The 11,840-nt window shown below is 38.2% G+C and overlaps 1 protein-coding gene across 1 annotated transcript in view; it reads left to right on the forward strand.

Moving 5' to 3' along the window:
* The window catches only part of ccnjl (cyclin J-like), a 58,909-nt gene extending 47,756 nt beyond the window's left edge, over window positions 1-11,153 (forward strand). The window contains exons 4-5 of the mRNA XM_078411612.1: window positions 3,771-3,930; window positions 7,176-11,153. Coding sequence (XP_078267738.1) covers window positions 3,771-3,930; window positions 7,176-7,635 — 620 coding nt within the window. The 3' untranslated portion in view covers window positions 7,636-11,153. The remainder of the gene's footprint in view (window positions 1-3,770; window positions 3,931-7,175) is intronic.
* The last annotated feature ends 687 nt before the right edge of the window (window positions 11,154-11,840 follow it).

An 11,840-nucleotide genomic window follows, 5' to 3' on the forward strand; every position in this document is an offset into this window, starting at 1 on the left:
TGCATTTGGCACATGACATGGATAGGAAAAGGGATGAGATACTCCAAAATGATTATAGGGAGTGAGGCAAAGGGGTTAAAAAGGAGGTTCTCCTGAGGAGTGATCTACGGATTACTCATGTGCCACGTGCAAGTGAGGGTAGAAATAGGAAGCTAGGACAGATGAATGCATGGCTGAGGAGTTGGCGGAGGGGCTGGGAATTCAGATTTTTGGACCGTGGAGATCTCTTCTGGGGCAAGAGGCATGGATTGTACAAGAAGCAAGGGTTGCACTTGAACTGGAAGGGAACCAATATCCTTGCAGACAGGTTAACTCGTGCTACACGGTGGGTTTAAACTATTTTGTTAGGGGGTTGAGCTCCAATGCAGTTCCAAGGCAGGCTGGAAGTCAGTATGGATGGTGATGAAAGAAAGTTCAGTTCATAGGCAGAAGCACGACAGGGTTGTTGGATTGAATTGCATTTATTTTAGTGTGAGAGGCCTGACTGGTAAGGCGGATGAACTTGGGGTGTGGATAGGTATGTGCAACTGGGACGTTGTAGCTGTTACAGAAACCTGCCTGAGGGGAAAGGACTGACAGCTTAATGTTCTAGGGTACGGGTGCTACAGGAGAGATAGAGGTGAGGGTAAAAGAGGAAGAGGTGTTGCTTTATTGATTAAGGTAACTAGAGAGAGAATATGGCCCTTTGGAAATCATGAAGACTAGGGAACATGGGGCAGTTAATCGAGATGTCTTGAGGGCAATTTATATTATGATTGAGGTGGTGCACGACGTCCTAAGGTGTATGAAGGTAGATAAATCTCCCGGGCCTGATCAGAATTGTCCACGGACACTGGGAAGCTAGAATGGTTGAGCTATGAATCGTGATCAGACATGTGTGAAGTGCCGGAAGACTGGAGGGTGGCTAATGTTGTGCCTCTATTTAAGAAGGGCTGCATAGACCAGTGAGCTTAACATCGGAGGTTGGCAAATTACTGGAGAGCATTCTGAGGGATAAGATATATCCATTTGGATAGACAGTGGCTGATTGGTGATAGTCAGCATGGTTTTGTACGTGGGAGATGGTGTGTTATGAATCAGAGTTTTTTTAACCAAAAAGGTTGATGAGGGCAAACCCACAAATATTGTGCGATGGACTTCATGGCATTTGATAAGGTTCTGCATGTCGGGCTGCTCTGGAAGTTTAGATTGCATGGGATCCAGGGAGAGCAAGCCGACTAGATAGACGAGAATTGGCTTCATGGAAGGAAGCCGAGGATGATGGTGGAAGGGTGGTTTTCAGACTGAAGACCTGTCACTGGTGCTGTGCCTCATGGATTGGTGTTGGGCCCGTTACTGTTTGTGGTTTATATTAATAATTTTTATCTGAGAATGTAGAGTGCATGCTTTAGTAAGCATGCAGATGACACAAAAGTGAGTGGTATCATAGATAGCAGAGATGGTTATCAAAAATATAACAAGATCTTGATCAGTTGGCCAAGTGAGCTGAAGAATGTTTAATGAAGTTTAATACAGATAAGTGTGAGGTGTTGCATTTTGGGAAGTCAAACCAGGGCAGGACCTTCACTGAAACGTAGGGCCCTGGGAAGTGTTGTGAAGCAGAGGGATCTAGGAGTGCAGGTGCATCGTTCCTTGAAAGTGGCGACACAGGTAGATAGGGTGGGCATGAAGGCTTTCGACACACTGGCCTTCATCAGTTGGTACATATTGAGTATGGAAGTTGAGATGGTATGCTAGTTACATGACATTGGTGAGGCCGCATTAGGAATATTGTGTTCAATTTTCATCACCCTGCTTTTGGATGGATATTGTTAAATTTGAAAAAGTGCAAATAAGATTTACAAGGATTTTGCTAGGACTTAAGTGCCTACGCTGTAGGGGGAGGTTGGGCAGGCTAGGAGTAGGGGAATCAAGAACCAGGGGACATTGGTTTAAGGTGAGAGAGGCAAGATTTAATAGAAACCTGAGGGACAACTTTTTCCACATAGTGGGTATATGGGACAAGCTGCCAGATGCGGTAGTTGGGGCAAGTACTATAGCAACATTTAAAAGACATTTGGACAGGTACATGGATAGGAAAGGTTTAGAGTGATATGCGCCAAACGCTTGAAGGTGTAACCAGTGCAGATGGGGCATCTTGAATGGCATTGGTAAGTTTGGTTGAAGAACTGTTTCCATGTTGTATGACTATGATTAGCTAATAAAACATTGAAACAATATTGCATTTACATATGTGCCACCTTGCACATGAGCCATCTGTCTCATGACCCCATGCTCATCCCTGCTGTAGGGCATCCAAAGTGTCCTCTTCTAAACCAGCACCACCAGCAAAACAATTCACTTGTTGATTTTAGTGTGATGATGCTATAATTAGTTGAATTGTGGAGCACCTTGAGATAAATCCAAGACGTAAATAGCATCTGCACAAGTTCAATTTTGTTCATTTGTTTGCCTTTTCTTCTTTTGAATAACAGAAGAGTTTTTAGCTTGAGTAAAAATAAATTAATATTCTTTCAGAGGCGTGGGAGGTCACCTATCATCTTAGAAATATTGCTAAAGTACGGCCTTTCTTGACTCAACATGACTGTAAAAAACCCATACATGCTTTCATATCAGGCAGACTTAATTACTGTAATGCCTTATTTACCGGGCTGCCTTCAAAATCCATGAACAAGTTACAGCTCATTCAAAATGCCGCAGCCCAGCTTTTAACAAATACCAACAAAAAGGAACATATCATCCAAGTATTATACTCCCTTCATTGGCTCCCTGTAAGATCCAGGATTGACTATAAGGTTCCCCTTATAGTCTACAAAGCCTTAAATGGCTTGGGAGCAGCATATCTTACAGAGTCTCTCCTACCATATGCTCCTACTCGAGCGCTCAGGTCTTCCGATGCTGGCCTGTTAGCCACTCAACGACGCAGCAGTAAGAAAATTGGCGAAGCAGCCTTTTTCAATTACGCCCCCAAGCTGTGGAATACCCTACCCAGGGCTATGAGAGATGCCGACTCAGTTGAGATTTTTAAACGGCCGTTAAAAACATATCTTTTTACTCAAGCTTCTAACTGATTATGCTTCCTTTGTTCTTTTACACTCCCAATTTTACATTTTATACTTTTATATAAATCTGTGCTTTGTATGCCTATGTCCTTACTGTTTTAAATTGTATCTCTGTTTAGGCATGTGTTTGCATTTGTGGAAAGCACTTTGGGCTGCATTAAATTGCATGAAAAGTGCTATATAAATAAAAGTTATTATTATTATTGATAGGTCAATGAACCAATCACCAAATGTATGTCTATAAATTTCCAAATGTTGAAGAACTAGTAACTGATGGTGAACAAATTAGATGACAACAACGGAGACTAGCTTGCAGACAGGAAAATTTGGAATGCACAATTGGACCTCAAAAGAAATAATATTTAATTAACGTATTTGTAGGTGAATGATAGAACCAGGGGAAATTAATGAATTTTATTAACGAATAAAATGGGTTTAGTATAAGCTGCTGCTTGATAGTTGACATAGACTTAATGGGTCAATGGATAGGACAGGTATGGAGGGATATGGACCAAGTGCAGGCAGGTAGGCCTAGTGTAGCTGGGACATGTTGGCCGGTGTGGGCAAGCTGTGCTCTAATTTGAAAACCTTTGACATAAGAATTTACTTTCAAAATGTTCAGAAGTTGAACTGGAATTATGAATTATGGAATTATTGTGATCAGTTCTTTCAGGTGATTGACATTGTATACTACTCTTCATGTTGTAGATCACAACTTTCTGAGTTTTCGTCCATCACTGGTAGCTGCGGCCTGCATAACAGCATCCCGCATTTGTTTACACATCAGTCCATCTCTGACCACTCATCTTCACCTGCTGACTGGATATACGTGGGAGCACTTGACTCCATGTGTTGAGCTCATGCTGATGTAAGATGCATCTACTTTTTTCAAATTGAAAAGAAAAAGTTGTTTAAGAGCTTATGTTTTATCCTGACTGTGTAATTATGACTTTTGTGTCCTCCATGAATTGATGTGATGTGAGACAACTTTCTTTATTATTTTTTAATATTACTTAAAGGACTCCTGCAGTGGTATAAACCGTACAGAATCCTAGCCTTTAACGTTTAACAATTAAATAAAGTAAGAATATCTTTGAGAATGTTATTAAATCTAATCTTGAATATTTAATATCATGATTTAATGTACACAATTGCTTTTGGGAGTGGGTATGTTATGTTCATCATCTTCACCACATAACTTTTTTTTACCATTGGCTGTGTCTGTATGGAAGATGCTTGATTAAAATTAAGGCTTCAGTTATAATGCCTTCTTTGTAAACAGAACTTGCTGGAAATACTCAGCAAGTCAGTCCACATCCATGGGAAGAGAAACAAAGTTAATATTTTGGGTTAAAGACTCAATGGAGCATTTTCTGATTTAGATTATCAGTATTTAGAGTCATCATAGAGTCATCAGTATTTAGATTATCAGTATTTAGAATCATAGTGATACAGTGTGGAAACAGGCCCTTTGGCCCAACTTGTCCACACCGGCCAACATGCCCCAGCTACACTAGGCCTACCTGCCTGCGCTTGGTCCATATCCCTCCAAACCTGTCTTATCCATGTACCTGTCTAACTGTTTCTTAAACGTTGAGATAGTCCCAGCCTCAACTACCTCATCTGGCAGCTTGTTCCATACACCCACCACCCTTTGTGTGCAAAAGTTACCCTTTAGATTCCTATTAAATCTTTTTCCCTTCACCTTGAACCTATGTTCTCTGGTCCTCGATTCCCCTACTCTGGGCAAGAGACTCTGTGCATCTACCTGACCTATTCCTCATGATTTTATATGCTTCTATAAGATCACCCCTCATTCTCCTGCACTCCAAGGAATAGAGACCTCTCCCTATAGCTCACACCCTCGAGTCCTGGCCACATCCTCGTAAATCTTCACTGAACCCTTTCAAGCTTGACAATATCTTTCCTATAACATGGTGCCTAGAACCAAACACAATATTCTAAATGGGGTCTCACCAACGTCTTATACAACTGAAACATGACCTCCCAACTTTTATACACAATACACTGACTGATGAAGTCCAATGTGCCAAAAGCCTTTTTGACCACCTTATCTACCTGCGACTCGAACGCATGCACCTGCACTCCTGGATCCCTCTGCACTACAACACTCCCCAGAGGCCTACTATTCACTATGGAGGCCCTGCCCTTGTTAGACACCCCAAAATGCAACGCCTCACACTTTTCTGTATTAAATGCCATCAACCATTCCTCAGCCCACCTGGCCAATCAATCCAGATCCTGCTGCAATCTTTCACAACTATCTTCACTATCTGCAAAACCACCCACTTTTGTATCATCAGCAAACTTGCAATTTTTTTTTCATTTTCCTGTTTCTTTTTCAATTTTATTCTACTAAAAAGTAATGGAAAAGCAGAATAAGAATGATCATATATAACAACCTAATGCTCTACTCTAGCATCAGTTAAACATTATTATTAAGAATATAATTATATTGGAACAAGAAAAAATACAGCCCATCATGCTGTATTTACCAGAGCATTTGTGAATTATCTTATTTTGGACTTCACTTACATCTGTTGATCCATTTTTAGGAATATTAGGATTTTCTCGTATTCAAAAATGTGAGGAAAGTTGCTAGTAAATTTTGCCCCAATCCAGTGTTTCGACAGGTATTGTTTTTACTAAGTGTTAACTGCCTTCTCATCGCGAGAAGCTACCTGAACATAGAGATTTGTAATTAAATTGGTCATTGTTGCTGCCAGTACTAATTTAAGTGTTGCTGTTAATTATTTCAAGTTTTGTATCTCTCAAGATTCAAACAAGATTTTCCAGAACCATGAAAATGCAATGCACAGCATTTTTATTTCCCATTATTTGTTCTCTTTTAATGGCTAATATTGTTTAAATCTAAATAGCTCTTCACACAATGAGGCTGTATCTGCATGTAGACATTTCAATAATAAAACTCATTATCTGAATTAATCTATTCCTCTAATATACTGAAGCTTACTTTCATATTTTTATTGTAATTGCATCTTTGGAATGGCGGTATTTTACTCGTGGGAGGGGGGGAATAATTTCAGATAATTGGTTTTAATTAAATGTCTGCGTGCAAGTACATCCTCGTGTGAAGAGGAGTTACTTAGATTAGCTGAAATAATCTTAGCCATTAAAACAGAAGAAACACCAGTAAATAAAATCGCTGTGCATTGGATTATTCTTGGTTCTGGAAAATCCTGTTTGAATCGTTTGTGTTTAAGATAATAAATTTATTTAGTCTACGATGGAAAATCTGAGCAACAGTTTTACCCCTCTGAATTTTAATCATTTATGTAGATCCACCAATTTTTGGGTGAAATCATTTGCATAATATAACCAAGCATTCTTCTTCAACCCAGAATTACCATTGTGAAGAGTCCTGAGATTAATGGTTTGTGGGTTGCTGGACTATACAGGATTAATTATTGTAAATCACTTATGTAAAGCAATCAATTGTATCAAGTAAAAAATTGATGTGGTATACTGTGTTAAACACTTTTAATTATCAGATTGGCCCAAAGTCTCTTCAAACTAGCACTTTTGCTTGAATTCATAAATTCATTATCATAAACTGGCAACCGATTATAAAGAAATCCAATTAATAGAAACCATTTTAATTAGAGAAAAGTGCTTAAATGAAACTTGATACCTAGGTATTTAGCTGGAAGATAGTAGAAAAGTGGAAGTTATATTGGAGGTTGTGGGGAGACTTGGTAGAAGTATATAAAATTATGAGAGGCAAAGATAAGGATTGGCACTCTGTATCATATTTCCAGGGTGGAAATGTCTTACACTAGAGGGCTTTGCTGTAAGGTGAGAAGGGGAAAATATAATGATGTGCAAGGCATGATTTTTTACGTAGGCTGGAACACATTGCCGGAGTGGTGTTAGAGGCCGATACGATAGTGACGTTTAAGAAGCTTTTAGATAGGCACATGGATTTGCAGGGAATTGAGGGATGTGAATCACTTGCAGGCAGATGAGATCAGTTCAATTAGGCATCATCTGAAGGGCCTGTTCCTGTGCTGACCATGTTCTATATTCTTTATTGGAGATTATCTGATTTGAAGTGTTTTTTTTATTGTTTAGTGCCCATGACAATGATGTCAAAGAAGCCAACAAAACCAAAGGACAACAGTCAGCTCTACAACAACAGACAACAGTGCAACAGCAGCATCAACACCAATCTTCACCGCAGCTCTTGTTCCAGCAGACTCCATACCATCATCTCACCCAGAACTCCTCATCCCAACTGGTACAGTTTCATTCACCTTTGCAACCTCAGGCTTCAATACAAGCCCATAGGAGTCATGTACAGGGCCGCCGGGCTACCATTGTCTCAGGAAGTGCTGGCAGCAACTATACTCTACAGTCATACCCAAGTTTGCAGGCCAGTTTGCAGCCCACGGTAAGAGCACTGCCTGTTCAGGGACCCATTGCTATGCAGGTTGCCATAACCACAGAACCCAGACACTGCATCACTGTGGCTTATGGTAGTAATTTTTTAAGTGGACATCACACGTACTCAACTGGCTGCTTTGACCGATGACAGTAATTACAAACATGTTATTTTTCACCATTCTTCCAAACTGTTAAAAGCGATCTTCTACTTGGCCTTGGAAGCTGTCTCTCAGAAGAGATGCAATTTGTTACATGGATTGAACTTTTTATTTAGGATATGCAATAGAATGCATTAACAATGTAGCTTTTCTTGTTAGATTCTCTGTGATGGAAGTATGATAATTATTTTATACTCTGAGAATGCACCCAATTTGGTATTCTGAACAAACATTTTTGAGACAAAGTAGTCCAATGGGATGTCGGAAAGCCATATGAAATATTTTGATAGATTTGAAGAGATCCTTTGTTTGTGAAGAGCATTTTTAAGCTGCTGCCTTAACTTGCATAAAGGGCTGTTATTACTGTGACATTTTTATATTGTTTACATGAAAGCTTTGAGGGGCACACTTTTATACTTGAAGACAATGCGGTTGCCCTCATTTGTTTTAATTTATCACTGGCTGCCTGTGATGTTTTGGTGTATAACCCAGGGAGTTTTGAGACATTACTAAGTGCAATATGGTTTGTATCTTAGCTGTACCTTCACTTTATCCTGTTTACTGCACTGTTACTTGTTTCAATTGCAGGCAAAGCAGTGTCGTAGATATCCAGCTCTTATATTAAGATTACTACTAATCACAGTGACAATTATAACCTTATCAGACGATGATTTCCTCTAACACTTGTGAATTTTTAACTTTGGTTGCATGGAAATGTGGGTGCATGTGAATGATCTGAGAGCTGCTTTCACTGGGATATTTTGTTCTTCAGCAAGGATAGCCTACTGAAAATTGGAACTTTAAAAGAAGAGCGATTTAGGGGATAAATTAGTAACATATTAAATATTATTTTTAATGCATCTCTGCCTGCTTGGTAAAGAAATCAAGGGAAGTCTGGTTTGTTGAAGGTGCATCCAAGGAGCTGACATGACCAAACTAGGAAAGAGTTGCATGTACAAATGTCAGTGTGAACTCCTCAATAATTAAATTTATTCAGGTTTCAAGATTCTACAGAAGGGAAAAAATATTTAATACCTCAGGCAGTCTTGTTGACCAGCATAAATACATGACATTTACCTCAGAGTAGCTTGTATCTGGCTTGCATTTTGATTCCATACTGCTGAAGGTGACAATGACAGTGCTGTAGAGTGTAGCATACCGTCACAATTTACATTTGGGTATTTTTTATGTTGATGTAAAATAATCCAGAGGCTTTAACTGCTATTTTTAAAATGCATATTTTTGAGAACTTTGCTTGATTGTCTTAAACAGACTTTATTGTAAACTAACAAATGAAATTCATTTAAGCAGTAAAGTTTTAAATCTTGCATTAATGTTATGTAAATTGGAGCTATCAGATCTAACAACTAGTCATTACCTTCATAAACATTTGTTTTAGTAACAATGCAGCTATTTTAATTTTCAGTGTTCTATTACTTAATTCTCGTGTTGAGAACATTAGTATATGTTTATGTCCGGCAGTGTAGAATTGTTGGTTTAATTTTCAAGTACTACTATATAGGTCAGTATTACTATCTGATTAAAGAAGCAAGCTATTACTTGGCTCTGTCCTGCACAGTTTTACCCCCAACCTTCCAATAGTTGAGGTTAATGATGAAAAATACTTCAGGACACCAAGTTAATAAAACTAGTCCAGACTCCTATTCCAGTTACTGAAGTTCATTGTAGAATTTTGTGTACATGGCCATAATGAGGCTTGGCACAGTGATCGTTATGATTGAATTTCTCACCAACAGTCTGCATTCACAAATAAAAAGTGACCCGAATACTGGAAGGTTTACATTTCCCAGAAAGATTGAGGGAATTAATTTTGAAAAAATCTTTTCTTAATTTGTTTGATGGGAGTCCTAGACATGATTCTAAATGTGTAACTGAATATCCATCGTTCGCTTCGTTACTGCAAAAAATAGGGACTTGTTCAAAATGCTAACCATTTGTTTTTTAATACAGTAAAAAATTTAGGTTTGTTCAATGAGTGAATAGTGCAATGATCTTTTAGCTTTAGTTAAATATCCAAGTCCATTTATGTGTAACATGGCCTGTTCCAAAGAACTGGTCACTACATGTGTTCTTTGCTGGTGATTGCGTGGATGTGAATGCAGGCAGACACTTACCAAATAATTTAATGACTTGAAGTTTAGTTTAGAACCTCAGTAGTTTTTGGGAATGCTTCAATGCCAGTAAGTCCCGCTCCTGGAAAATCACTCCAGCATGGAATACGAACGCTGCTGTTGCAAATGATGAAACTTTGCATTTGCTCGTGTCACGTTATCACACAAAATTACATTGGATCAATCATCAAAAGTGAATAGCTGTTGATTGATTTGCTGTCAGCCTGGATCTATTACATGGATTGGAGCAGTCAGAGGGGAAGCTATGATTACTGTTTCATTCCTTAGCTGACAGTACAATTAAAGACAGCTGGTATTCGTTTAGTGTGCTAATATGGTGTCACTGCACTTGCCATCATTTGTATGCTGTGTAAGCAGCTTGTACTTTTTTAGTATAGCGAAAGTTTCAATGTGTCCAGAAATTCAACTTTTGATAAATTATTTATTTTTTTTAGAGCTTGTTAAATATAACACCGGGATGAACTCCCATGCAGAACTTTTTTAAACCTCTGATCAATTTCTGACCTCAATCTGCCCGAGTTCTTGGTTCACATGGTGTTTTTTCCCCTAAAATATTTTAAAATAAAACAAAACAATCTCATTACAAAACACGTACTTTGAGGGATGAATACCCTATGCAGGTTTCACATGCAATGGTGTTTAAAGTGCCTTCTGCATTTAAGTATTGACATTTTTAACACTTTATAAATATAAATTGTTGTGCAACATTCCATCAAAGGTATAATGAATGCCTATTTTAGGCTTAAAACCTTTTGCGAATTAGCATTAGACAAGAATCAATTTAACTGTATTAAATGTTGTGTGATGGGGAGTGTGAAAAGCTACATTGTGTGGCTTGCCAATTAGGAGTTTGGAAGACTCCCACGTTAAATTTACTTGATTGGTTGACTTAATGTGATACTGTCTTCTTTGAAATGCAAACTTTGAGACTTTGAGACAACCTGGCACTTGGATGTGGATTTGTTATGTATGTGGTGTTATACACGCATCCTATTCAATAGACACTACAACCAGTAACTTGTTTACTGAATAGAAGTAGGGTAATACACATTGTATTAGACAGGACGGTATAATGTAAAATGCATTCTCGTTGAATTCATGAAGGAATTGTGAAGCTTTGATTTTGCTACAATGCTATTAAACTATGAGAAAACAAGTGAAATAACCAGTGACCAAAAATGTTGTTGTTCCATTCTGCTATACAAAGCTTGTTTTATTCCTGACTGTTTTAAAGGGATTTCTTTAATTTGGTGAAGCTTGACAGATATCCATGTATTTTCAAGAACAGTAATGCCAGAGTGAGTTACCTGCTGAGTGATACACTAATATTTGCTAGTATTTAAATAAATTTTAGATCTGGCTAATTGAAGTTTAAACACATGACTGATGTGAAATTCTGTGTACTTTTTTAAAAATAAATGCCAGTCTATTTATTAATGTTCTCCTTCTTTAAACTCAAATACATGTCTCTGCAGTCACATTACTGTGACTGTGTATATAATTTCCTTTGATCTATTTCACCCATCTCTAAAGTTGAAATAAGTTTAAATATAGTGCAAACTAATCATCTAGGCTTTGTTGGAAGGGAGAGGTGGAAGAATCTGTCAGTATAAATAAGAGGATATTGTCGACACTTTTAGTTTAATCATTCTAACCATGTCAAAAAAAGTTTCTTCAGAGATGCAATTCATAAAGGTTGTACCCTTCTGTACCCCTTTGAAGAAGTGAACTGACTGCTAGCAATAATACATGCAAAATCAACAAAACTGCATCTAATCTTGTTCATACTGAGGTCACTGTTTATCAGCGGACAATGGATATAACTAGGAAATAGATTTATTATTTTCATTCATCCAAGGAAAAAATCTTCAGGACTAATTTAGAGGGCCCTTTGGATGATCTAACTCACACAGAATAGAAATTGAAACTTAGACCATCTCTGCTTTCCGATGATGGTCTCACAGCTGGTTGAAATGCAGCTCAACAAAACCATCAATCTTGCAATCCACTCCTTCTACTTGACTACCCTTGCTATCAAATAT

This window comes from Rhinoraja longicauda, chromosome 14 (genome assembly GCF_053455715.1).
Source record: "Rhinoraja longicauda isolate Sanriku21f chromosome 14, sRhiLon1.1, whole genome shotgun sequence".
In the NCBI taxonomy this organism is placed as follows: domain Eukaryota; kingdom Metazoa; phylum Chordata; class Chondrichthyes; order Rajiformes; family Arhynchobatidae; genus Rhinoraja; species Rhinoraja longicauda.